General features: G+C 50.8%; 11 protein-coding genes across 11 annotated transcripts; 7 read left to right on the forward strand and 4 right to left on the reverse strand.

The window, feature by feature from the left end:
- Positions 1 to 696: 696 nt before the first annotated feature.
- On the forward strand, positions 697 to 1,605 carry PFICI_15111 (uncharacterized protein; the record flags this gene model as incomplete). Its single annotated transcript, XM_007843692.1, has 1 exon — positions 697 to 1,605. The coding sequence occupies one exon, from the start codon at positions 697 to 699 to the stop codon at positions 1,603 to 1,605; it is 909 nt and encodes a 302-aa protein (XP_007841883.1).
- A 135-nt stretch (positions 1,606 to 1,740) lies between these two features.
- On the reverse strand, positions 1,741 to 2,902 carry PFICI_15112 (putative homoisocitrate dehydrogenase; the record flags this gene model as incomplete). The annotated part of the gene is made up of 2 exons (XM_007843693.1): positions 1,741 to 2,789; positions 2,878 to 2,902. The coding sequence occupies 2 exons, from the start codon at positions 2,900 to 2,902 to the stop codon at positions 1,741 to 1,743; spliced, it is 1,074 nt and encodes a 357-aa protein (XP_007841884.1).
- A 2,230-nt stretch (positions 2,903 to 5,132) lies between these two features.
- PFICI_15113 (uncharacterized protein) lies at positions 5,133 to 7,347 on the forward strand (the record flags this gene model as incomplete). Its single annotated transcript, XM_007843694.1, has 2 exons — positions 5,133 to 5,238; positions 5,525 to 7,347. The coding sequence occupies 2 exons, from the start codon at positions 5,133 to 5,135 to the stop codon at positions 7,345 to 7,347; spliced, it is 1,929 nt and encodes a 642-aa protein (XP_007841885.1).
- Positions 7,348 to 7,880: 533 nt separating this feature from the next.
- On the reverse strand, positions 7,881 to 8,381 carry PFICI_15114 (uncharacterized protein; the record flags this gene model as incomplete). Its single annotated transcript, XM_007843695.1, has 1 exon — positions 7,881 to 8,381. One exon carries the CDS (start codon positions 8,379 to 8,381, stop codon positions 7,881 to 7,883), a length of 501 nt encoding a protein of 166 aa, XP_007841886.1.
- Positions 8,382 to 9,392: 1,011 nt separating this feature from the next.
- PFICI_15115 (uncharacterized protein) lies at positions 9,393 to 10,893 on the forward strand (the record flags this gene model as incomplete). Its single annotated transcript, XM_007843696.1, has 3 exons — positions 9,393 to 9,430; positions 9,507 to 9,673; positions 9,746 to 10,893. 3 exons carry the CDS (start codon positions 9,393 to 9,395, stop codon positions 10,891 to 10,893), a joined length of 1,353 nt encoding a protein of 450 aa, XP_007841887.1.
- Positions 10,894 to 14,953: 4,060 nt separating this feature from the next.
- PFICI_15116 (uncharacterized protein) lies at positions 14,954 to 16,406 on the forward strand (the record flags this gene model as incomplete). The annotated part of the gene is made up of 2 exons (XM_007843697.1): positions 14,954 to 15,061; positions 15,126 to 16,406. 2 exons carry the CDS (start codon positions 14,954 to 14,956, stop codon positions 16,404 to 16,406), a joined length of 1,389 nt encoding a protein of 462 aa, XP_007841888.1.
- Positions 16,407 to 17,383: 977 nt separating this feature from the next.
- Positions 17,384 to 18,439, forward strand: PFICI_15117 (uncharacterized protein; the record flags this gene model as incomplete). Its single annotated transcript, XM_007843698.1, has 1 exon — positions 17,384 to 18,439. The coding sequence occupies one exon, from the start codon at positions 17,384 to 17,386 to the stop codon at positions 18,437 to 18,439; it is 1,056 nt and encodes a 351-aa protein (XP_007841889.1).
- Positions 18,440 to 18,694: 255 nt separating this feature from the next.
- PFICI_15118 (uncharacterized protein) lies at positions 18,695 to 19,251 on the reverse strand (the record flags this gene model as incomplete). Its single annotated transcript, XM_007843699.1, has 3 exons — positions 18,695 to 18,940; positions 18,997 to 19,137; positions 19,192 to 19,251. 3 exons carry the CDS (start codon positions 19,249 to 19,251, stop codon positions 18,695 to 18,697), a joined length of 447 nt encoding a protein of 148 aa, XP_007841890.1.
- Positions 19,252 to 19,772: 521 nt separating this feature from the next.
- Positions 19,773 to 20,752, forward strand: PFICI_15119 (uncharacterized protein; the record flags this gene model as incomplete). The annotated part of the gene is made up of 3 exons (XM_007843700.1): positions 19,773 to 20,103; positions 20,182 to 20,483; positions 20,537 to 20,752. The coding sequence occupies 3 exons, from the start codon at positions 19,773 to 19,775 to the stop codon at positions 20,750 to 20,752; spliced, it is 849 nt and encodes a 282-aa protein (XP_007841891.1).
- A 1,218-nt stretch (positions 20,753 to 21,970) lies between these two features.
- On the forward strand, positions 21,971 to 23,812 carry PFICI_15120 (uncharacterized protein; the record flags this gene model as incomplete). Its single annotated transcript, XM_007843701.1, has 1 exon — positions 21,971 to 23,812. One exon carries the CDS (start codon positions 21,971 to 21,973, stop codon positions 23,810 to 23,812), a length of 1,842 nt encoding a protein of 613 aa, XP_007841892.1.
- Positions 23,813 to 24,277: 465 nt separating this feature from the next.
- On the reverse strand, positions 24,278 to 25,993 carry PFICI_15121 (uncharacterized protein; the record flags this gene model as incomplete). Its single annotated transcript, XM_007843702.1, has 1 exon — positions 24,278 to 25,993. One exon carries the CDS (start codon positions 25,991 to 25,993, stop codon positions 24,278 to 24,280), a length of 1,716 nt encoding a protein of 571 aa, XP_007841893.1.
- Between the last annotated feature and the right edge of the window lie 219 nt (positions 25,994 to 26,212).

Consider the following 26,212-nt stretch of genomic DNA (forward strand, 5'->3'; position numbering starts at 1 on the left):
CATCGCCAATTGCTCGTGACCTTACGGAATGGCGTGCTTTTTCCGGAATCCCTGAAGCTTCGTGCATAGCCAAGGCGACAGTGACAATATGGTGGGGCTATGTGACTAACTTGGACATAGCGACTCTGCTATTGCATTGTGTATCACGGATTCGCATTTCTCGCGATATTTTTCGGGTCGCGTCTTGATCGCCATATATCGAGTCATCTTCCTTGTATCAGTCGTTGTGCGAACAACTTGCATTGGACGCGTCGTTATTGTTAAGAGTACAACTTCGTCCTGAGTGAGAAGCCGAGTTACGCATGCTCGTGGTAAACCATGATGTATGCTGGCAGCTCGAAGGCTGCGATAAAGTGTATTACGGATATAATTGCTCAAAAGACCTGGATTAGCATATGATTCCTAATGCATGTATGTCTTGACGTATTGTACACATGAGATGAGTCGAATTGATGGATTCTGTTCTGGATCGCAGCATACCGTCACGTCTAACAGCATTGTGGTGAGGTCACGCTTTATAATTAATTCATGGACGCCCTTAAAAACCACCATAGTACTGCAAGCTGAATTGCAAGATAATTAAGCATTTTAGATGATAATTTAGCGTCTTTGGCTGGAATACTACAGTTATGATTCCCCTCGCCTGTTAAAGTTTATCCAGAATTGATGTTGGCACCATTCTCCATCAACCTGGAAATGGCAAGTAAAGGCTTGATCACGACAAGAGATGGAACGCAAATCAGCTACACGCAGATGGGCCCTTTAGAGGGTGCAAACATTCTTTTCTTACCAGGTTGGCGACAGACCGCAGCTCAATGGGGGAAGCAAGTCGAGTATTTCCACGCCAGACACCGCGTCACAACGTTCGATTATCGCGGTCATGGAGAGTCGGAGAAGCCAGCATCTGAGTATACTGTCGGCCTCCTCGCAAGAGATCTAAATGACCTCATAAATGCTCTCGGTCTTATAGGTTGCACAGCAGTCGGTCATTCCGTGGGGGCTTCTGTCATTTGGGCCTTTTGGAAGACTCATCCCGAGTCGAGGCATCACATTCACAAGGCTGTCATTGCAGATCAAGCTCCATGCATGTTGATCGATCCAAGCTGGAGTGACGCACAGATCAGAAACTATGGTGCCATCTTCACTCAGGACGTGCTGAATCAGCTCCCACAAGTATTCGATACAATGATACCGGCGGCCATCAAAAGCATGTTCACGAACAAGGTTACAGAGGAGGATCTGGCCTGGTTCTTGTCGCAAAACGAAAAGTGTCCCAAGAACATTGCCTTGCAACTTTTGAGAAATCATGCTTCTCAGGACTGGCGAAAAGTCATACCACAGCTGGATATGCCCGTGTTGGTCATCAGTGCTGAAGGAGGCCAGTTTCCGCTGGAGACGGGGGCTTGGATCCGAGAACAAACTACCGACTGTAAGATTGCCATCATCAAGAAAGACGAGGGTGGCAGTCACTTTATGTTTTGGGAAGCCCCCGAGAAGTTCAACAGCATTATTGAAGAGTTTTTGAATGATGGTTCGATTAGTAAACCCAAGGATGCAGAGGTTGGAACATGGAGAAAATTGCATCACGAGCCGGAATTTTACTAAAGTAAATGCAAGAGTCAAGAGTCGGAAGATGCAGAGTGATTACCGGCAAAACAACGCTTTTGTTTTTCTTATCTACCTTGGTATCCAATCCGTCTACAAAACGTAAATATCATACATCTTTATCTAGCCGGGTATCTACAGTCTCCTGAGGATGTCCTCGACAACCTCATCAGTCTTGGCCTTACCACCAAGGTCAGGGCTGAGCAGCTTGCCCTCCTCCAGGTTAGCATCGACGGCAGCGTAGATCTTGGCGGCAGCCTCCTCCTCGTTCAGGAATTCCAACATGAGCGCGGTGCTGCGGAGGGTGGCAATAGGGTTGGCGATTCCCTGGCCCATGATGTCAGGGGCACTGCCATGGCAAGGCTCGCCAATGGCGAAACCCTCACCAACGTTGGCGCTGGGAACAAGACCAAGAGAACCGACAAGGGCAGCAGCACCATCAGACAAGATGTCACCATACAGGTTAGGGGCAACAATGACATCGTAGGCCTCAGGCTGGCGGAATAGCTTGTAAACCATGCTGTCGACAATCTGCTCCTCAACCTCAACCTTGCCAGCAAACTTCGCGGCGGCAAGAGCCTCTCGGGAAGTGGCACGGAAAAGGCCGTCGGTCTGGGACAGGACATTGCTCTTGTGGGTAATTGTGACGAGGGGAGACTTGTGGATGCTTGGGGCACCAGCTTGTCTGATCTTCTCACGTCTCAGAGCAATCTCACCGGCCATGGTGGCAATTCTGGAGCTAGCCTTGTAGGAGATGCGCTTGATAGCCTCGGCAACCTTGCCATCGGGGCCATCGTAGGTCTTCTCCTCCTTGACGTACAGATCCTCAGTGTTCTCCCGGACGATCACCATGTCGATGGGGTTCGGGGCGGACAAGACAGTCTTGACGGGACGGACGTTGGCGTAGAGGTCCAATCTCTTGCGAAGGGCAACAATGGGCGAGCTGTAGCCCTTGACAGCCTTGGAGGGCGAGGACACGGCACCGAAGAGAGCACCATCGCACTCGTTCTTGAGTACCTCGACGGTCTTGTCCGGCAGGGCGGCACCGGTCTTCTCGAAAGTCTCGAAACCAGCCTGGAGGTCGGTAAACTCAAACTTCAGGCCGAGAGAAGAGGGCAGGGCCTCGAGAATACGACGACCGGCCGGAATGACCTCACGGCCGATACCGTCACCGGGGATAAGACCTGGGAGCGCAAAATCGTCAGTAGGAGGAGGAATTGGCAGGCAGCTATGGCCCAATTGAGGTCGATCCGGTAGTGGCAGGTAACTCACCAATTCTGAGGACACGAGAAGACATGGTTGCGATGCTGCTGCTAATGTGCTGAGACCCAAGCTCAATCTCAATCCGTGGTGGAAAGGCAGGTGAAATGCAGCAAAGCTCGACTGTAGCTAAAATTTCCAGCGACCTCGGGCCCCAATGGCTGACGGGATTCAGTTTAGCGGGGATTTATGCTTAGGGCGTTTTCTGAACCGAATCCCCGTAACCGGAGCCCTGCTCATCTGCTGGTTGGATTGAAGAGAGCAAAGTGTGCGCCCTGTTACCAGAGAACATGAGGGTAAGATTCGAGGTCATGGTATGTCTCCTCTATCCACTTGCAAAGTCAGCACGGCTTCCTTCGTCAGCATCGAATGAAGGGGTAAAATGACTTGCACATGAGTGACGCTGGAACCGATGAGTTTTGGCATGAATTCGGCTATGGTTGTAGTAAGCAATTGCCATATAGCCGCCTACCATTCACGCTCTCGACAAACTGCAATGCAAGTAACCTGGCAAACAGGTGTAATGTGCAGCTTACATGGGCAATCTGTACTAGATAAATATCCTTTTGTTTATAAAGTGTCTTCCCGGCCTTTGGTAGCTGACATCCATGTGCATCACATGTTTGTCCATTCATTGTGTATGGACGAGTAACGGTTTAACGCACTGAGACAAGTATAATCCAAAAGCTATCCACAATTGTTTTAACCCGAGAAATCATCAGAGATGGAACAATGGGCCAGACTGGCAGTTGAAAATCTGAGAAAGTGCCATGAACTTGAAACCGACAATGCAGACCCTGTCCAAGAGGGTCTTTGAGGGTCTTGCGTTCCCTAATCTATAGCGACGGGGCCGCTTGCGAGCTCCTGCGGCGGGAGTCGTTCTGGAAGATCGTCAAATCATGCCCGTCTGCCCAGCGTCTCCATCCCCCGGTGCACCAATGAGCCTTATGTGATCGTATGGAGCAGGTAAACAACAGTGCCCACTTTGGATCCAGAATTCCGTGGTTACGTCGTATATGACAGTCCCCTCATCTGTAACGAGTGTTGCCAGGCAGGAAAGCAAGCAAGAAAAGCAGCTTGCCAGTCCTTCCTCAGTCTTGTCATTGACAGCGCCTGCGGCAATATTTTCAGCACACAAATCAGGTCCCTCTTTGACTGACTCTTGTAAATTGCAACGACCCGAAAAGCACATGAACATTCATTTCGGCTTTCTCTACCTAAGCACGCGGTCTCTACTAGTTCATTGGCGTGCTAGGTAGCTCTGGCAAGTCGTGAGCTTAATGACCTCAACACATCACCCATCCATCCCAATCAACCTACCTAAAAACGGCCTGGCAGCAGTCACAGAGACCTACAGGATAGGACATCCTACTACCTATCGACCTCTGCGCCCATCCCATAAGGTATGAAATTCCTGGAGCCCCTGAAATTACAATATTAAAGACGTGGGAAATAATTGCCTAACATAAGGCAATTTCGAAACCCTGGGGGACGGGAGCAACCCACCACCATCACTTTGCTTGGGGGGATCCTCGAGATTAATAAGTTGGACCCCGACTGACTGACAGCGATCGCATAAACCTCCAGATTCACGTCTCAGCACCTCAGTAATTTTATAACTGTCTTGTTGCCCGGTGATCACAGGATCACAACTCAACTCTATCCCTCGCATCACTTGACTGACAGGTGGTTCGATTGATATCCTTGAAGTTCAGCCACGCAATCAATTCTACAAAGTATACAGAGTACCTACCTACGTACGACGTACGAAGTACACACACCTCAAGAACGACGTTTGGTACCTACATAACCGAAGGCGTGCACTGCGTCAAAGCTCCGAGCCGGCTAGCTACTGCAAGCTACCCTACTGGCCCCTGGTCTAAGCTATTTCGGCGCGCAAACAGGTACATCTTCATCGTAACACTACACGAACCCGACAAACGCAACAAAACAAAAACGCATCTCTATTGTTTAGATCTGATCTCTGCACCTTTCCAGTACACCGACAAGTGCACAGATACAGGCAATCCTTCGACGTGTCCGCTCATCGTGAGGAATGCTACTCAACTCTCAAATCGAGCCTCGCTCCTCCCATCGGTGACAACTCGCGCATAGCGCATTGTGTGCAGTGGCCGGCAACAATTACCTTTCCTAGAATTCGGCCTGCGCCTCTCTCTGGGGGAATCTACGCACCCATCGAAACATCGCCAATTCTCCCTTTCTAAAGAGCTTGCACTTGCCGCAACAGCAGCAAACAAACCGCAAACATGTCGGGCGTCAAGAATCTTCGAGCCATGTTCGAGCAAAAGAATGAACCAGGCGACAGCCCGCCAGATAGAGGTAGATCTCCTGGTCCCGGCAATTCATCCCTCGGTATGCTCAACGCCTTCCTCCGCCTTCCTATCGCTTCCTCTCACTTCCTCCCACTTCCTGCTCCCTCTATGATAGCAGTTTCTTTATTTGTTTTAGCATTTGCACAATATGACCAATATTTTCTGGCCATCACAACATCTCCTTTGCCCATGTAGGAGACTCACGTCACAAGCTCCATAATTTTACCGCCATTGCACGTCATCCTATTAGCAACCGTCCAAGACAGATTTATTCACAAAACTATACTTTGCATTGCATTACTAACTCGAACCTTGTCTGCTACCAGGTTCACCTACACCACCCTCACGCCCGCTGTCGAAAGTACGCACAAACTTTGTTGCCTTTGAAAAGGACGGTCGGGTAGGGTTGCGACGAGAACCCAGTGGAGACTCCATATCCGCCTCAAGTAGGAGGTTGAGCAACGAGACGGACAACTCCACGACAGCACCCGCACAAGACAAGAACGATCCTTTTACGGAAAACATGGCCAAGAACGTGTCCGCTTTTAAAACAAACCTGGCCACTGAGCCAATTCCAGAATCGCCTGTAGCCGATTCATCTGCCAAACTGTCGCCCAAGAAGGGCACTGAGACGCCCGAGATCACTCATGGACCAAACCCCGACAAGATCGTGGACGAGGAGGAGACGCATACCAAACTCACAGCAGCTGATCCTACAGTCCATGAAACTGCTGAGAGCACACCAAGCGAGTCCAATGGAACATCAGAACCAAATGAGAAGGTGGAAGATGCGGCACAAGAGGAGGTGAAGGAGCAAATACAAGAGACAAGTCCTGCGAGCAAGCCACCGGTAGAAGCAACTTCTCCTACACCAGCATCTACCAAGACGACCTCCCGGTTATTGGGATCCCCCTCCGCGGTCCGGACACCAAGAAGCCCTGCCAAAGGGTCAACCCAAGAGACAGGCAAGGTCCCAGAAAAGAAGCCAATTTCCACCGCTCCCAAAGAGAGCACTTCGAGAAACGCAGCGTTGAAGCCGCAGCCTTCGGGCAAAAAGACTAGTGCGCGAGACCTGTCGCCGGCAGCTGAAGCCGTCAAGCCCAAGGTGAAATCGCCGACTCGGCCAACCAAGGTGCCATCGAGTATCCTCGCGCCCACGACTGCTTCCAGCTCCAAGCTTGGCAGCAGTGTCCCTCCTCCAAGGCGATCTCTTTCTAGAGAGCCCAACAACACAAGGGCTCCAGCAGTCTCCAACAGACCAGCCAGTAGAGCCAGCGGCGTCTCGCCTGCAGGGACTGCACCCCCTGCAAAGACCCTCAGACGTCAAGCTTCAACTATTAACCGAGCACGGCCAAGTTTGGGACTACCACCAAAGACCCAGGCAAAGGATCATCCTCCAACCCGCAAAGAGGCTCCTGTGGACGAGGGCTTCCTAGCCCGTATGATGCGACCAACGCAGAGTAGTGCTAGCAAAGCTGCTGACAAAGTGCCCATCACTCCACCTCGGAAACAGGTCACTACCAGTACGGCAAAGAAACCGATGAATAAGGACGGAGAGGCCAACGCCAAGAAGGCAGCTACAAAGCTCGCGGATATAGTCAAAAAGGACACCAGTGTCAAGAACACAACCACAGCCAAGTCAGAGGTCAAGAAGACCGTTGCAAAAACCGCGGCCAAGAATACCGAGCCTTCGGCAAATGAAGTAGCGCCCGTAGCTGCTCAAACGGAAAGTGCAGAGGTTGCTATTGAGGCGGCCAAGACTTCGACAGATACAATTGTCGTTCCCCAGATACAGAGCCAGGTATCAGATAAGGCGAAGACTGAAGCCGCACCGCTCTCAGAAGCATCCGAGCCGACACCGGAGCCGGAATCGCAGGCGGAGGTCAAGATTGAGGTTGAGACAAAGGAGGCTGTTCCGGAGTCTACGGAGTCCAAGCTTGCGACTCCCGCAGAGATTGAGGTGCCTGCAACCGTTCCGGTTGAAGCAACCAATGGGACAAATGGTCATGCTCTCCCGCCAAAGGCGGAGGACAATCTCCTCAATGAGGGAGTAGAGGCCATTGAGCAAGAAAAGGCTACACCCACTATCGCTGCAGACCCCAAGAAGGTCGAAGATATTGAGGACGTGGTCCAAGAATCCTCTGCATGAAGAGTCCAAAAAGAATGGATGAATTTGAGTCATACAGCTTCAAAGTGTAAATGACATTTAGTTTTAGCGGGAAGAGAAACACAATGATACCTCCTGTCATGATCATCATATCGCCTTGAATAGACAAGACACGAACCATTTCCAGTGACCGCTCATTTTTCTCTGGTATACCACTCCTGTCTCCCGTATCATTGTGATCACGGCCAAAGTTATGGCGGTGGATATACGTGCTGAAAGATTTGTCTCCATTGTTGAGTGTGTATGATACATGAACATATTCGTTGTACAAGATTCGTACAAAACGTGATCCTTTTTGAGCTCTATTCCCCGCCGATCGCAGCCCCCCAGTGTCTCGTGTGTCCTGATCGAATGGACATAATTCTCTCTACTCGCCTCTCGTGTCGATGGCTAGACTCTTGCTTTTCTTCCAGAGCTCTGCCGCTATGGTACATCGTGGGTGCGGTCTGATTGGACCTCCTTCTTTCCTTGATATCGACTCCTTAGTGTGTTGAATGCTGTTGTCACTAAGCCAATTATGGCGAGACTCGGCAGAGAAGAATACCACCCATCTTTCTCTCGACCGCCTCGCGGATCTCCATGACGCCTCTGGGCGTGCTGACGTACATGCATTCTCCCAGGTTGAGTCCCTTTTGGATGAGCCTGGTCGGGCCAGAATCCCATCCTCTGGACAGTCGCTCGAGGTGCTCGAGCTTTGCAGTGACTGGCCGAGTCGGCCGCGAGATGATCTTGAGGGTCTTCATGACGGGCTCGTTGTTGCTGTACTTGAGACCAACCCACAGGCGCTGGCGCGCGACGGTCGCGCTGTTGAGCGGCTCGGGCTCATACGTGCTGAGCGTCGCAGGGTCCGGGGGCACGGCGCCACCGCGTGTGACAAAGGAGAGGAATCCTGTCCGTTGTAGAGACAGGAGGAGATGTAGATTCGATGTGTTCCAGGGCGCGCTGGTCAGACCAAGACGCGCCTTGGAGGCGTTTTGCAAGTGCGAGCACACGTGTGCAAGATGTTGAAGCGTCATCTTGCCTGTGGTATTTGTATTTTTCCTCCACTCCGAGCGATGTTTACAACCGATGGTGGGGTTTTAGCTGGTGCCTCGAGCCGGCTGTCCGGCGGGCGTTGGGATTGCGCTTCGGGAGTTTCTGGCTTTCTTCCGGCCTAGAAGCAATGGGTGCGAAGTTGATGGCGAGGATGTCGCGGATGTAGACACGGATTATATAATCGTGCGTTCCGTCGAGTCGTTACGAGAGGGTTCTTGCGCCGCTGGTATATTCCTTTCCAACACCCCTGTGTACAGAAAAAATGCCCAGATTGATATGAAGCTATCCCCAAATCCCAAAATTCTGGATAGGCCAAATCGGAAAAAGTCAGCACCCGAATTGAATTGAGCTAGGTTAGCTAAGGTGGAACCTTTTCAAGGTTCCAGTCCAGGCTGGGCGGCCTGCGCAGTACGTAGCAGTGGTAGTAATTGGTACATTAAGTACCCAGGGCTCGCCAACTAGAGATTCCACCCCGGAGCGTCGGCCGGCCGCTAAGACAGAAGACCCCTGTCTGATCTCTTCAACGCCTCCAATTCTCCCCGCCCGATTGGATGCAACGATCAGCACTGAAAGTGCTGCCAACCCCACCATAGCAGCCCGTGAGACCTCTCAGAGGACCTTCGTAAGCGCCGAGTAACTGCAATCCGCCATGCGCAGATTGATGGCTTGGACCCTTGGAGGGGCGAAGGGCGGGAGAGAAGAGAAGCATGGCAAGCAGGGTAGGTCGATGACTGGGCTGTATGTAGGTAGACGCCCATGGTAATTGTTGCTGCTGATGAGGAGAGATTTTGGAGCTTTGCATCTTCTTGACTTGTTTTTTTCTGACCTACTCCTGCTGTTGGTTTTTCCAGTCCACAGATTCTACGCCGTGATGCACATGGGTTGTTATTAGTCGCCACATTACTGAGCATTTTCTTTACCTCATCATTAGAAGTTCTGTGCCTGTCGCCTCTTCATACACATTGCTGCTTCCTTCTGGTTGATCTCTCACTATGGCGGTTCGGCCAGGTGAAGAAAATGTAGCCACCCTGTGAGTTTATCAAATTAGAAGAAATTCCCACGCAAAGCGACACTGCGACTGACCCAGGACCCTTCTTGTCGAACAGCTTTGGTGATGTGCACTATTTCTATGGACCGCCGACCGAGAAACCACGACACCACCGGTTTGACAAAGGATCATATGTTTATCTGTTCGAAAATGCACAAGATAGGCGGGCGCGTGTCGAGATCGCAAATCAGCCAGGTACCGAGGATCAGGATGCTCTGGAAGGATGTAAGCAAGCAGTGGCTGCTCTCCTCCAGGCCATTCGCATGTGGTTCGTTTGCTAATCCACCTTGACTGCAGTTCTGGACTATACACAATTGAGGTATTCATACAACCAACAGGTTGTCGTGAGCATCACGGTCGACGGCATACAGGGGCCCCCATTAGATCAGAGCCAGTGGCATCTGCCGACGTATGACCCTCGAAACGAGAACAAGTACCATTATAAACTCCATTCTCTCGATATCTACTTTTGGACGCACGCCGATGCGCTCCAATTCGTCAATGGCATTAGGAGGGTCCTTCCGCCGACCCAGGTCGAAGTGTTGGATGAGCCCGGCCCGCCGCCTGTCCAGACACACAGAGCCCACTCACAAGACATGAACCCTTTGGTACAAAAGCTGGAGAGAGCTGCCATATCCGAGAGCTCACGCGGGACACCTGCTTCGGGGCACCAGGAAGTACCTTCTTTTGCGCCTCCTCCGGTGGCTGCTGTACACGGGGCAAATGAACCGCCTGCAAATTTCCAACCCATGGCGTATAATCCAGCAGCTCCAGCAGCACCTGAACAGGTCAGACATCGCGAAAAGACACCACCGCCCATGGAGGATGATGGCTACGATCCTCTCAGAGCAGCGGTAGTAGGGGACCATAACCCTCCTTACACGCCCGGATACGGACCGAACGGGCCCTTGAGTCCCGGGTTCCCTGGACCACCGACAGGAGGCCACCCCGGCATAGCGAGTCCCGGTTTTCCGCCGGCGCAGTTTGGCCATCTTCAACGATCTGCTACTATGCCAGCGGCTGGTCTGGCATCGCCAGGACTGGTATCGCCAGGCTTGGCCTCGCCAGGCCTAGCAAGTCCTTATGGTGCTGGATTCCCAGGCTCGCCCGGATTCTCTCCCCCGCCTCCGCCTCCGCAAAACTCACAAGCGACCACGCATGCTCACCCAACGCCGGCGCCTCACGCACAGTCGCAACCAGTGCAAAGCCCCGGCCTCCCGCCCGGCGGTTTCTCAAACTACAACTATAGCAATCCACTCGGCGGGGGCATACCCCAGGGCAGCGGGTGGGATATCCACCAGCAGGCGTACCGGCCGACGGACCAGGAGCATGGCGTCAAATACAAACCTAAACCAGAAGGGCGCAGCAAGCTAGGCGAGAATGCCGACAGGTTGGAGAGAGGTGTCACGGGTATGTTGAAGAAGTTTGAAAAGAAGTTTGGGTAAGAAAGATCGAGTGTGTTGATATACGAGATGCCTCCTCATTACATAATACTGTCAGGCTCGATTTTGAATATGACTGTGATAAGGAGTCAAAACACTCGTCTTGTCAATCTTGCTATTGCAATTGCAGATTTTTTGTGAAGAATGAGAGTTACTCTCAGTATCTCTAAACTATATTACAATGACCTATGTGCAAGCTAAGATGGTTGGTTGAACTTTGTAATTTGATACATACACATCCAAAAAAAGAAAGAAAGAAAAAAAGGCAACACTACTGTCAAGGACGGCATTGCTACGGGGTCTAATCCTCAAACTCGCAGCAATATCGACTTGATCCCAATGAAACTATACTTCTTGAAAATATCGCGATTGCCTAGCAGTTTAGGCGTGAGGCAGCCTGTAGGGAATTCATTGTAATGACGTTCTCTGTGTCAAAATTATCGGCTTTGGCGGCGGTCTGCAGTGTTGTATGTATGCCGTTCCAGATGAGGTCAGCCATATTGATTCAGGTGTAACGATACTATCTTTGTGCCGTCTGTACAGAGTATACTTGGGGGGGATTTTTGGTCTTGCTGGATCATGAACAAGGTATATAGCAAGGTAGGCTGGCTTCTCGCCGATTACCTATCTTCGTGCATATCTGCAGGTGGCCATCGTCGAGGTTCGCACTGAAGTAAGTCTGGTCGCACCACATGGCCGAAATACTTAGTGCTTTGTGTCCTTATATCTTTGGTACTTCCTATCGAGTTCGGATCTGTATGTCAGCTCTTCTCTAGCCTTGGCGCATGGGCAAAGGGCGGAGGCAAGTCTCCCAAAGCTGTTGTGCCACCCGCCCCCCCTCCCCCCCAACTCAAGTCAAAAAGTCGGGGTTCACACTCTCTCATCCTCCTCTTGCCTTGCCTTGCTTGCAATGGAGGGTTTGGTGCAGCAGGGCCCCGGCCATCGGCTGACGCGGTCAGATGCACGAATGAGGCTTTGCCTTTGCTCAATGGCTTGTCTGACTCGGGCAGAGCGCGTGCTTTTGCCCGTTATTGCAGCCAGCCAAAATCTGAAAGCTGGAAATGCAGGGTAGCGATGGTATGCAAATTGTCTCTCAACTACATTGCTTGTATTGAATAGTGCAATTTGCACATTGTGGAAGAAGAATGAGATGCGCAGTTTTATCAACAATGGGCATGCGACCATGTTCCTATTCATCAATGGATCCTCCCAACTCAGCCCTATCGCTCTGTGTAGGTCGGGGTAGTATTTTTGTTTGCTTGGTCCGGCTCCGAGTCTGCAGTATACGCAGCTGGAATTAGAATCAGACGAGATGCGCATAGGATGGAAGAAGAACGTTCAAGGAAACCAAGTCTTATGGATCCATTCATTGGCACATTTTACGGATTGCAGAGAAAACAAATGTTGGGGGCGTAGGCGAGTGGTCAGGTTCCTGATATGAGACTGAGACATGCTTTTTACATTCATCCACGGGTGTCTCACTCATTGCCCACTCACACTATTATGTCCCGATGGTCCCCACTGAATGAGCTGCAGGTACGGGAAACCCCTCGATGCTCCGAGCTTGGGGCCAAACAAACAATCATACATGTATTCTGTGTTAATTCATGCCCTGTCTGCCTGTGTCTCTGTTATGATGGATGATTATGACAGCTGTTTCACTATATTTATGATTGTATTGCAGGATGCGGTATATTCTTGTGCGAAAGCTGTAGTCGTATTGCCCAGAAAAAAGATTCTGCACAGCCACGCCGTATTTCATCACCAGCGGCTTGCTTGCTAAGGATTTCCAGCTTCACTGCCTCCTTCGAATTGTCGGCAATGTCGTAGCAAAACGCGGGCATAGGTCAATATGAGGCTTGCGCCGCCGCCGAGGCTAGGCACGAATCAGCCACAACTCGGTCCTTCGAGAAGAATTTTCTTTTCCTCTTTCTTCGGTCTCCCCCTCCTCACTGATATTGGCAATTGACAATCTTGCTGAATGAATGTCAAAACAAAATACTCTCACCACCTAGGCACCCCAGTTGTATTCTAAGCGCCAGGCTAATTGGTAGACTTGGGCGCTCGCAGGGACTTCTAGGCAGACTAAAATGTGCCTAATGTAGCGGTCGCTCGAAATAGCTGTCAGTGACCTCACTCTAACCTCTAGTAGGCCAGTGCCGTGATTGCGTCAGGGCCTCAATCAAGTCCATGCCCGTACGTTGTGACGTTGGATATAACGCTGGTTCTTTTCGGGTCTCTTTCTTTTTCTTTGGTATCCATAGTCTAGTCCTGTTATTATGTCCAAGTCACGAGAATCCATGGAGAAGTAATGCTTCGCGGATATTCGGCTGAGACACGTCAAACCATATGGACGACTTGCTGGGGTTTTGCCATGCCGGATGTACAAAGTAGTTCAAGGTTGGGTTCGGCTTTTCTTGAATTTGCGAATCGGATTCTCGGATGTCGATAGCAAAAGATAAAAATGGAGAATCGAGTTGCGTAGGTAGGCTGACCACAAGTAGCTGCAATACAAAATACCCAAATACCTATGGACATCACTTACCATGTTGCACATGTTTTATGGTGTAGTGACAAGCAAGAGAACGTGAAAATAGCATTGTTGCAAGCGAGATACATTGCATGCATCACGATTGGCGCGCTCAGATTCTTCTCCAAGCGAGCAGCAGGTAGAGTTAGAGATGGTTGCCGTAGTTATTATTATGGTCGCTCGGCTGTCCCACTGCAATGGGCCTAAGTGATCCTCGTCCACGACGGCAATGCAGGGGTTTTTTGCACAGACATGTGGTGTATGTACGTACGGGCATAGGGCCCTCCCTCTGCCCTCCAGTCATTGACCTTTGTATGTCCCTCCATCCCCGACCACCTGAGGGGAGAGGTACATTGGAGGGACGAAGGTGTCAATCAACCAGTCTGGGCACTGCCATTTGACACGAGCCGACAGAGACCAAAATCTGACATTGGTTTTCCCCGTCCACGTAACAATACATTCTACTCACTCGCTCATGCGCCCGATGGCTGGTTACCCTACCTAATTCCCAGCGCTTCTTTTTTTCTATCTCTACTATTTCTCCTCTTCCTTGACTTAACCTCCACCCATCATCCAGCCTGTCCACCTAAGCGACTTTTTCTGTCCTCCATAGGCGTCATCTCAATTAGAGGTATTCTGCTTGCTGTAGATCGCAAGGTCCAGTCCATGGCAACAAACCACGTCCGAGCTTGCCGGATCCTCTCTCATACCACAACATTCAGTACAGCGCTAACAACGTGCTGCCAACCTAATAACTACGCCCCCGCGCAGCCTCGGTCGGCTAACTGACTTGGTCGAAAATCCAACCCCACGGCCCTAACCTAAGTGGACTGACAACCTAGAAGCGCTGGAGCTCAAGTGAAGATCCGTCTCAAATAAGGGCCGGCAGTCGAGGTCAACACTTTGAGCACCAAGATTTCCTACTTACACACCTGGATCACCCATCCTTCAAGGAACTTGTAATTCTTCTTTCCTAGAGAACCTAGGGTCGTACAAGTCCAGGACAGCAGTCCGCCTACCTTGGAGACGGTATTTCCTTTACGCTACATGCGTACGAGCTACATACCTAGGGAAACAGGCAGATACTTGGCGTCCACGTCACGTTGTCCAACTCAGCACAAGAGAAAACAAGAAACGAGAGGCAAAGGTCTGCGGACCGCAGCAGCAGCGCCAAGATACTGGTTCGACTGTAGCTAATCAACGCCGACGACGCAGCCCATAAGCGTCAATTCATCTGCGCGTGTTCGCTCGGGTCTTTCATCTTCCTTCTCTTTCGACTGAAGGTCAAAGCCGAAACATCCAGGCTTCTAGTAGCTGTGTACGATCCTTGGTCCTCTCAAAGCGCTGCTCGGTGCTTCGCAATTATGCGATAGGCTATACGTATCGCCCCAAGAGAACCTTTGGTTCGACTATTTACTCTATTTGCTTTTTCCACGAGAACCAGCGGGTAGGCGCGCAGCTCCTTGCTCATAGTCTGAGTTATACCTATACGATACACCAATAGTCGCTCGTTCGCAATTCATACTTCACAACATGCATCTACCTTACCGGACACTGGAAACGGCCCGCTCGCAGAACAGCAAACTTAATCTGCGAGATGCGCAAGAAAACAGCGGCAACCCCTCAAATGCAATCATCATTGTACGATTCCACCCATCCATTGCCCTTTGCCCGGATTGGCAGCTGAACTGACCTTGTACCCCAGGTTGCATCTGTTTTCGGCGCATTCGTCGTCTGCGGCGCCATCGCCTGGGCCATCTCCAAGAATCGCCGGCAGAAGAAGAGAAAGGGAAAGAAGGGACACCGATATGTACAAGCGAACAACAATGATGATGGACTAGAAGCCCCCAGCCGGCGTAATGCTGGCGGTACAAGTAACAACTCAGCAAATCGCAACGAAAACATGACATCCAACGTGCAACGAAATGTATCCATACGATCTATCATGACGCTTCCAGCCTATTCACCTGGCGCCAGCGCAAATGAGCAGGTGCTTGGCCGAGAGGGTGACCGAGACGGCGTCGATATTGTAGTGGAACATCCTACCGAAGAGGAGCATGAAGCTTTGCGCGATGAAGAGATGGAAACCATGTATCAGATACGCGAGAGCAGGCGCCAACGGATCGCCGCACAGGCCGAAACCAGACAATTACGCGATGAGGCCAGGCGACGGGGCGACCATGTGGCCTTGAGAGAGTTGAGAGAGATATCAAGAGCTAGGGCCGCCAGTTCGTCCAACGCGAGCAATGAGTTGCGCGAACACCAGGCTCAGATCAAAGAACAACGTGCGCGAGCAGTATCCAGTGTCAGTTACGAGGGTTTGGGCGTGGCGAGGCATGATGGTTCGAGACTTCGCGCCAACAGTCAGGAGAGCGACAGAGTCCAGCTTCTCTCGGATGCCGCCAGTATTTCCCTATCGACTAGGTCGCCGTCGGCACTGTCGCATCGGAGAGACCGGAGTGCTAGCTCAGTATTGAGTTTCGACAGTTCGCGCGACCTCTCATCTCCCGGGCTCCCGAGATCCGGGGCAACTACTCCAAGGAGATTGTCGACACAGCATAACGGAGATACTGCAGGCTCGAGTCCCGAAATTATCACAGAGGCTGACCTCGGCGAGATTGGATTACCTTTGCATGATCCTCCGACCTACGACGACGTAAGCCTCGACGATACGCGCTCTGGAGCTACAACGCCCGTTCATTTCAATGAACCACCGCCCGATTACTCTTCAGGTCCATCGAAAGAGCGCGATCGAAGGCTGAGCGCTCAAGTGGCGGACATGTTCGACAACGTGGCCCCTGATGGAGACCTGGGTGGCAGGTCTCGCTCAGACAGGCGTTCGCAAGACTCGTCTTCGGGATCGCCGTCGAGGCCTGTACCGTTTCCGCGACTACCTAGTCTAAGCTTTGATGAGATTCCTCAAATCATAGTTGAGCCATCAAGTGCCTACCCACGAGATGAGTCGAGAGAGCGCGGCTTCCGGTAGCCAAGATTGAAATAATTTTTGCGGCATAAGCCGCCCAGAGCCGTGTCGCTTGTATCATGATACCCTTGCTTGTTTGGGAGGCGCCGTCCCTATAAAGCTCGAGCACTCTTACAATCTACTCCGTGGAACGAATCTTAAGCGTTGTACTGCAGTGTACTTCTGCTATTCGATATACATATACCATCACATGACGATAAAATCTGCAAATTTTGTCACGAGATGAAACGAAGAACGAAATAAAGAACCATCTTACCTGTATCTTAGCAGAGGCGTCTTGGGCGAAATCTGATTTCCTTCTTGGACATAATTGAGCGGTTATTGGGATATAATGCTATAATGCGATGTAATTGATGCACATATATATAATCCATTATACCTCGTGGAGCTGTGTACCAATTTCAACTGCTTGTCGAATTATAATCCAAAGATTACATACTCGTCGTCTCAATGTATTTCACTTGACTGGCAATTTATGTAATCGATCTCTGATTTTCTTTGAACCTAGCGGTATGCAATGCTGCTGCTGTAAAACCGTCTGAAGAGAGATGATTCGCATGGGGCGGCCAATGAGGCATATTTTCTTGATTCAAGGTTTTATAGGACAATTTTGGTTCATATTTGCTTGAAACATTCCTATTCATCGCCGCAATAGGATTCCAAGGGATCGAGTATAATATGCGGATCGCCCACCGCATGCAGGCGAGACATTACCGGATCTGGAACGACGATTATGTATTCCACCCTTTCATTGGCTCCAGGTCGAGACAAGCAAACACACAAGGATTTGAATCCTGGACCATTGTCTTCGGGACAACTCCATTATTCTTTTCTAAAGCATTGACAAGCTTTTTTTTTTTTTTTCGAATTCACGTACATGTGATAAATAGTAATTTTGAGTCGAGGAGCGAAAGGAGAACAAATATTCTACGCCTGGGGAACGTCTCGGTGTAGCTTGTTGACCATATTATTGCAAGAACATGACCAAGTTTGCCCTCGGACAACTAGGGCCAGGGGACTGGAAAAAATGGCGGAATTTTCGCAACAAGCATCGGTCACGTCCTGCCTATCAATTCAACGACTTGGTCGAATTGGAAGCCAATCGACTTGGCGTGAACAAGTCGAAACTGAAATCGGGTCATGGCTTCAATGGCAGTTCAGCTGGAGAGGCTGATTCGTTCTTGTTACAAGCTCGACTCTACGTCAAAAAAGGATGGCAGGAGATGGGCATTTGGGGCCCTCATTTCGAGAGTTTCATGCAGGATGGTGACACCGAAGATGCCGAGCATGACCGGGGCCCTTGTTATTCCAGTTGGGCGCTACCACTGGAGAATGAACTGAGAATGGATATTTTCAACAAAAGCAGGCCAATCCATGTATTTCGACACGAGGTGACCGTTGCCGAAAAGATGCTTCTCAATGAGTTGCCTGTGAGGTTGGGCACCGTCGTCGCCAAGGATCTCCTTACGATAAAGCCTATTGCGTATCGCTTGGTTAGAAGCCAGTGGGAGGACAGAGGGATCTGGATTGACTGCTGGGGACAATTACCGGGAAACCTCTGGGCGCACGAAATAGCGACCGAGTACTGGTACAGTGACCGCCCTCTCCAGACAATGCAGTGTCGAATTATGCCTCGAGAAAAGACCACGAAGAATATCATGGAATCCTACCGTCGAAGAATGAGGAAGATTAGACGGAGAGTGCACTGGGCACGGACAACAGATCCCAATAACTCTATTGACCAGAGTGATGATATGGGAAGCTCGAGTAGCCTTGAGTCTGAAGAATGCAACGCCAACCTCAATATTTGGACTTGGAAATTGCACGCAGACCTGTTACAAAGACAAGAAAGCATGGCCTTCAAATCTCTCAGAGAAATCACCAAGTACTTGGAGATACAAGCACCAGATCCGTTGAATAAAGTACCCAAGGCAGAAAAGGGGGTGCAGCCTATATGGAGCTTGAGGTCAGGTCGGTGGCAGAGGAAGTTGCCAGTGGTTCCAACGTTTCCATGTGCTTGGGCCACAATTGTATAGTGTATGCTCCTTCTATCGAAGGTCAAGCGTGTAACCAAACTCTGCCAACGGTTTCGTGGGAGAAGATGCCTGGGATATTTCCGGGTGATTTGGACAAGTATACTACTTGCTAGCAGAGTCAGGGCATGCTTTGAATGGTCAAGTTCATAATTTGAAATTCAAGTTGTATGGATACAGATGTTTACCATCAATGGCACCCAAGTTCTTGGTATCCTGCGATTACTCTATATCCAAAGTCACCCCATGAATTCCCTCCTACTTTGAAGATTTCTCGACCTCTTCTTTCAGATCTTTGTTGAATGCTTGCCAGTTTTCCAAGGTGGAGTTGGCAAAACTCCACCCCGGTCTCATGAGGAACGATAGGAGGCCTCGAAACTCTTCCGTCTGTGTAAACGTGGTGCCGCCCGGAGTTTTTGTGCTCGGTGCAAAAGTGAACTCGTGTTTGCCAGAGAATATCGGTTCCAGCTTACCGTCCCACTGAAACCGCTCTGCCGAGTTATCCTAGTACGTGATCTATCAGTCTTGTGAGGACATGGGATGAGGGTAGGAAAATTTACCAGTACAACTGGTTGAAATTTCATAAAACTCAAATCGACTTGGAGCTTGTCCCCGGACTTTAGATCATCTGGCTTGACCTCTGGGACTTGCGGTGTGAATGTCCATTTCGACCACTCTTTGTAATGTGAGAAGTTCATAAACTGATGAATCCTTTAATTGAGCGATCCACAAGTGACAAAAAACCATGGACTGACCACAGAGCGAACAGTCTCGGGAGACGCTTGAATCTCCACCTCGGCAGATATCGTAACCATGATGGCGGGGATGGAAGTGACAGTGAAAGTGAAAGATATGTACACAAAGTTTACAGTGTTTTTGTTTTCGGCAAGTGAAGTTCAAGTGGCGGCGGTGATGGACGAGTGCCTCTTTTTCTCAAGTGTTGTTTTCTTGCTTGAAAGGAGAATATATGATAGAATGAAATGATATTTACATGAAAGCCACGTTCTTTATATACCTAGTATACATAAGCTAGGCATTATCATGAACCCGACTCACAACTCGGAAGCTGACTATCACGGAGTGTATTCAGGCCGATCAGCGCCACCGTCCCTCGTGATTGGCCGCCTCAGAGCATCTCAAGCCCCGGGGGATTCCCACTTTGCGCTAACAATGGAGGCACAGCACCAGGTTCCAGTGGAACTAAACTGGATATAGTATTTGTAGGTCTTGGCGTGGACAGTGGGACTTTAGGATCGCAGACGGGCGCCGTTAGAGTATCACCCCTCAAATCTGACAACGGGCATCGCGTCTTTGCTTCTGGCCCAGGGCCGCAGAAATGCCTCCGTCAAAGGGCATCAGGTCCTCGCGAGCGTCGGGGATCGCTTCTCCGACCTTTATCCAAGTCAGGGGCCCTGGTGACTCGTCGTGGCGCAAGGCAGTTCGCTCTCAGGCGGCGTCGGCGCGTCATTCGGCTGCTCGACGGCAGCGTCTCGTTGACCACCAGCAGCACCAGCAGCAGCAGGCTGATGCAGCGCAAGAGGTTGCGGCGGATGAAGTAGCTTGTATCCTGCAAAACCCAGAGAGCCTATGCGGCATCAGGAGCGTGGATCCATTCGATAGCCTGGGCAGGTCCACGACACGCACCGAATGCTTCCTCATGAATCACTGTATGATTGACCATCAGACGCACACATCATCCGTCTGAAAAGCAAGGAGAATATTCCGGCTGACTCTGGATTCGGCAGTTCTGCAACATCTAGCAACTCACGCCACAATCCTCATCGAGGCAGACGCCGAGACTCTGAGTTATACAGGCATGAGGCTTGGTTGGGTGCAGCTTTCCGTTACTGATGGAGAACTGCTCAATGCCCTCTTCCTCTCCACATGTGGGAACCTCATTGAGCTTGGCGCCACTGGCGACTATTATAAGCGTGCATTGGCCTATAGGGCTGAGTGTATGCACACCGTCAATGAAGCTCTATCCAATGAAACGTCGAATCCGAAAACCAGTACTATTCTTATCGTCGTAGCCTTGGCTCTAGACGCTGTAGGGACTGATCAATATTGACACAAGGATAATGATTCTGACCTCACTTGCAGATGAAATTCGGAGACTTGTCTGTTGCGAAAAGGCACTGTGATGCGGTGAATCTCATGGCCCAAATGCAATGGGATTCGCAGACGTTCGGTGCAAGGGAAGCATCGAGTCCTCTTGGACCGTGGGCACAATCTGTCACCAAGCGCATACTAAATTGGCAGGGCAAACGGCATCCATGCTCATCGCCTTTGCTCTCCTCCTATCTCATCAGCGAATAGTCTCAAAAATTCACTGAGCAGAATACGTGAAGCAAAGCGTCGACGATCTTTTCGTGTCCTCTAGCTGAAAATGCCCTGAGACTCGATACAAGGCTCATTCTGAACATACTTTTGAGAGTCCTATATTTCGTAATTTTCACGCTTCAGCTTGACGGCATCTCCAATGCCAAAACTTATTATATACGCCAGCGTCAAAGAGCTTCCTCAGCCATAAGGCCGGTCAGCCTCATTTGGAACAAGCTCATCAGATGATCTTAGCACCCAAGACTCAGCCCCCTGTTAAATCACAAGCCGAATTTCACATTTCTTGTTATTTGATACTCGCCTTCATTGTCTCGGAGCTTATTGTTCCACTTACAGGTCATGTTTCATTCGAGTATGACAAGTACACGAGCGTGGAGCTCACCAAAATGGCAAAGCTACTCGATGATACTAAGAGTAGATTGTTACGGACGTACAGCTCTAGCAACAACAAAACGCTCTTTATCAACTACATGAACAATAGATGAATCTTCATCAGTCGGTCAAGCTCTCATATTGTACATGGCATGGTCTGCCGCATGATATGACAATGGCATAATTTTGACTAGAGAATCTGACTACCTACATGCACAACCTTGACAACTTACTACCAACGGCGGGACCTCGGCTACAGAGTCCAAGACACATATCACAGCTGCATCAGACGATCAGAACTTTCTTTGTATAATGATTCCGACTGTTTTTGAAGGTTCATGCAAGATCCTCAACCTCTAAGCCCGTCTCTCGCTCAAATGACTGATTGAAAAAGAAATCAGCAGCGGGGAAACGAGGAAACATGATCCAAGCCAGGGCGACTTTCCATAAGGAGCCAATGACATGTCATCTGCCAAGACACAAGCCGCTGATCAGAGCTCAAGCCGGGTATGTGTTGCTGTCGCCATCTCCAAATCATTGTTACATTGTCCTCCACATGCATATGCGTGTCAGCTTGCTATCCATGTACCTCCATTTTCACTGCTACTGCTATCCGTCATTTTCGTGACGGCACATTTAAAACATGTCGTATTTATATCCGAACAGCGCCTGTTGCCCACCGTCCTTGCGGTTGTTGAAATAAAGTATCCAATGGCCAATCGTGACCCTCGGACCTGCCAGTACGACGAGAGATTGTGATCATTGGGAATATTGAATACTGCCCAACTGTGCACTGCAGCACGTTATGAATTCATCGTCGAGATGGCACGACTCAGACTTATCCTCCTTCAAATTTGTATTCCCATCGTTGTCGGTTCCTGCCTCGACCACGATGAACGGATTGCAGCCCTCAATGTCTCGCTTAATGGCATGCTGAGAACATCTCGGCCCTTTGCGGCGCCTTGCTTTTCATCCTTCGAGGGCAAGCCCCAACCAGTCGATGAAGAAGCATGTCTGGCCGTCCGAGATAACTATACAACCAACGCATTCCGGGTGGAACAAGCTGCTGCTTTTATGAATAATCAAAACGAAATGTGCGTCTCTGACCCAGCGGACCAATGCATACTCGACAATACCGTGACGCCCGCCGGCCTTCCGCCGAGCAATGCCACCTGCCGCCGTGGCAATATACCAGATTATTACGTCGAGGTGACGGACGCGCAGGATATCATCAGTGTCTTGAGCTTCTCTAATGCATACGGGTTTCCCTTGAGCATTAAGAATAGTGGTCATGACTACATGACGCGTTCTGGTGCCAAAGCCGCTGGTGGCTTATCCTCCATTGAGCTCTGGGTCCACAACCTCAAGGGCCTCGAGTACCAGGAAGATTTTGTGCCCGAGGGCTGCAATGACGGCGTAGGTCGCGCCATCTCCGTCGCTGCGGGCGAGAGCACAGGCGCTGCGTACGAATTCGCCGATGCGCAAAACGTTACGATCCTCGGTGGCTACTCGCCAACCATTGCGTTGTCGGGGGGCTGGGTTCAGGGCGGCGGCCACAGTCCGCTCGCGCCCGTGTACGGGCTGGGTGTCGACCGTGTAGTCGATTTCAAGCTCGTGACGCCCGATGGCGTTCTCCGGGTAGCCAATGCGTGTCAGAATCCGGATCTTTTCCGCGCTCTCCGCGGCGGCGGCGGCGGAACCTTTGGCGTCGTGCTCGAGGCCACGCATCGGGTCGAGCCAGAGTTGCCCATTGCTGTGGCGTCCATCACGATACCGAGCAACAGCACCGACGACACCGTCCTCGAGTGGATCGGGCTCGAGGCGTCGGAATCATACGCGTGGGGACGGCAGGGCTGGGGAGGACACGTCGCAGGTCTGTACGTCAAGCACTTCAATCCCATTCCGCAGTACGCCAATCTCAGCGATGGCGGTGCCGCTGCGCAGGCGACCATGCAGCGAGCCACCGACTTTGCCCTTGCACACGGTGGGACGAGCATTGTCGAAGTCGTTCCTAACTGGCTGGCGGCGTGGAACAAGTACGTTGTTCCGGGAGCGCTGAACAGCGCGGGCCAAGCCCGGTTTCTCACCAGTCGATTGGTGCCCACGGAAGCCTTGTCCACGGATACCGGAGTACAAGACGTTCTCGCCTTGATCGACTATTCGATAAGTCTGGGCGCCCAACCCAAAAGCTTCTACGTGCCAGTCTCCACGCCGTTTGTGGCACAAGATGTGCCAGCGGGGCGGCGGTCCGGGTCAGGAGGCGCCTATAGTACCGGGACCTCTGTGACCCCGGCGTGGTATTCCGCAATCTGGAGTCTGTCGTCGGGTTGGAGTCTAGGCTGGAACTCAACGGTCGCCCAGAGGCTCGAGTCGTTTGTCAATCTCACAAAAATAACTCAAAGATCCGAGCAGCTTTACCCGGACAGCGGCTCCTACCATAACGAGGCCAATCCCTTCACGCCGGATTGGAAGACGGCGTGGTGGGGCGACAACTACGAATTCCTGCTCGACATCAAGAAGCGGTACGATCCCAACAACATATTGAAGTGCTGGAAATGCGTGGGGTGGGATGAAGAGCCTGCTGCGTCGGTCGGGCCTAGTTATGACTTCAAATGCCTGGCTGAATTACAGGACAAGATTGATCAGACACTTTCGGCAGAGTAGACGTGGCAGTTATGTATTCGACTGCATCAGATATCTCAATTTCGAAGGCAGACTTTCAAAATGTCAATTCCTCCATCACAAACTTTGTTCAGTGTGGTTGCTACGAACAACGAAAAGCTTGCATGTAATTCTCATCGTCTCTAAGGCAAATGAGCGTCAACTTATAGTGTTTGAGACGGTACACCGAGGGCAGTTTGGATGGTAATAAGACTAACTAGAATTGTTTGTTTGTGAGGGGCATATTAATTGATCATTTGATATTTGTGGCGTCGACGACCCAGACATAATCTCCTCTGAGATCTGCTATATGAATCGTGTCGCATCGCTATTGGTACATGATGTTGATGAAGTAGTATCCTGGGAAAGAAAAATGCAAATGGAAAGATGATGTCGCTTGCCCGAGAACCCAACAATGCTCTAATGTCCGGTATGCCAATGTGTAACATAGGAAAAGTCGGTTGAGATTTACATGAAACTGTTCTTGACCGTGACAATCGTGGTGTATATCATACAGACCACGCCAACAATCATCAAGACGATATCCCCAATCTTTTCGTACTTGGAGGTGGCCACGCCTCTGTAGTGGAGGTAAGGTGGGTAAATGTAGACGAGTGGCACGCAAGCAAAAGAGCCAATCAGTGCGACAAAACGGTCGAGGTTACCAGCGCCGAGAATAGAGACACCGCCACAGATGAGTACCATCATGGCCCTGAAAAAGTTCTTAGTCCATTTGGTCCTCAGACTCTTCTTACCAGAGTGATGCCCAAACAATCCGCCCTCGAGGATACGCAGCGCTGGAAAGAGCTGCACAGGGTTGCCGACGAGAATGGCAAGCGAGTACAAGAACTGCATGGCCTGAACAAAACGACTATCGCGAGGGTAGTTGTTGATAATCTCGATATATGTATCGTTTCCAAAGGTCGCATAGCAAAGTGCGCCAACCGATGTATAGACAATCGTAATAATGACCATGATGAGACCAAGCAGGGGCTCGAACTTCTCGGGCTCGGCCATGGACGATTGGATTGGGAGGATCAGACCAATGCCCTCAAAGGTGAAGATGGCGGACCCAATCATCATGGTGTAGCTGTCGGGGTTGAACATGACAACGGTCTTGTCCATACCGTGGCTGGCCAGGCTACCAATGTCATAGTAGTAGATGTAAGTTACACCCATCATAATACACACATCGGCGAGCAGGGCGGCTGGGCCCAGCTTGGAGATATTTCGTATCCAGGACAGCGGAATCAGGACCGCGAGCTGTATCAAAATGATGCTCACAGACGAGACGTGGCTAGTGCCCTGGGTTACTGCCCCTAGGAAAGCTTCGATATTCTCAGCAACGAAGACGATTCCAGCACAGACAAAGCCGAGCTGGGAGAAGGTGACAGAACCCATGATCAGATTGCGGAGCCTTCTCCCAGCAATGGCTTCGCCAATTTCACCATAACCGCCAGAGTGGTGCTGCTTACACTGCAGAAGCAGGTGAAAGGATATCATGGTGACAGCCGAGACCAAAACCATGGTGATGGAAGAAAAGGCCAGACCGCCATTGCTGAAGGCTTTGGGCAAGAACATGATTCCGGTGCCAATGAAAGCCTTTAGCAGAGTGAAAAACGTCTTGGTCGTACCTGCGGTGGCCACTCTAATCGTGCGAGTCGACCTGCGGCGTTGGATCAATGGCCTCTGTTCAGGGGCACTCTCTTCATCCTCTTCATCAGACACAATGGCTTCATCATCAGAGTCGGCAAGATCCTCTCCAGCAAAAGAGCCGTATAGGTCCAAGAACTCGACAAAATTCCTCGTGATAGGCAGCCTGGCAGCCAGGAACTGTTGTTCCTGATGTTGCTGTTGAATAAAGGCTCGTCGAAAGCCGCCAGGGGCAAGCTGGTTGCTCACAGCAAGACCCTCGTCGTCATCTTCCGAGCGCAATTGTCCAGGATGGTGAAAGGTGTTGGACCGTTGGTGTATCCTGGCCTGCTTGTGCCGTTCCTGGATCCTGAACAAGTCCCGGTGAATGTCACCTCCAGGCAGTTTGAGCGACGAAAGCTCGGGGGATTCTGTAGGGCCTGGATCCGAGGTGGGAGCGGATGAACCGTCAAACGTAGCACCGTAGCCGGAAGGCAGATGGCCGGAGACGACGCGAGCCTCTCTCTCCGAGGGCGGAGGCGTGGCAGACATGATGTTGGTGAGTTGAAGATGGAGCACGGAGGAGGAGTCTCAACCGACACCTCAATGGCTTGTTTTGAGAGTTGTGCAATGGGATGGAAGGAGACGCGTTTTTTTCTCCGACTCTTCTTTACCCGTCAGTCAATTGTCCAGGCACGAATGAAATACAGAAATAAAACGAGGATTCCCAGGCTTGCAGTCAAGATAATAGGGTAGGCATAGAGTGAGTGG

The sequence above is a fragment of the Pestalotiopsis fici genome, assembly GCF_000516985.1.
Source record: "Pestalotiopsis fici W106-1 unplaced genomic scaffold PFICI_Scf_15, whole genome shotgun sequence".
Lineage (NCBI taxonomy): Eukaryota > Fungi > Ascomycota > Sordariomycetes > Amphisphaeriales > Sporocadaceae > Pestalotiopsis > Pestalotiopsis fici.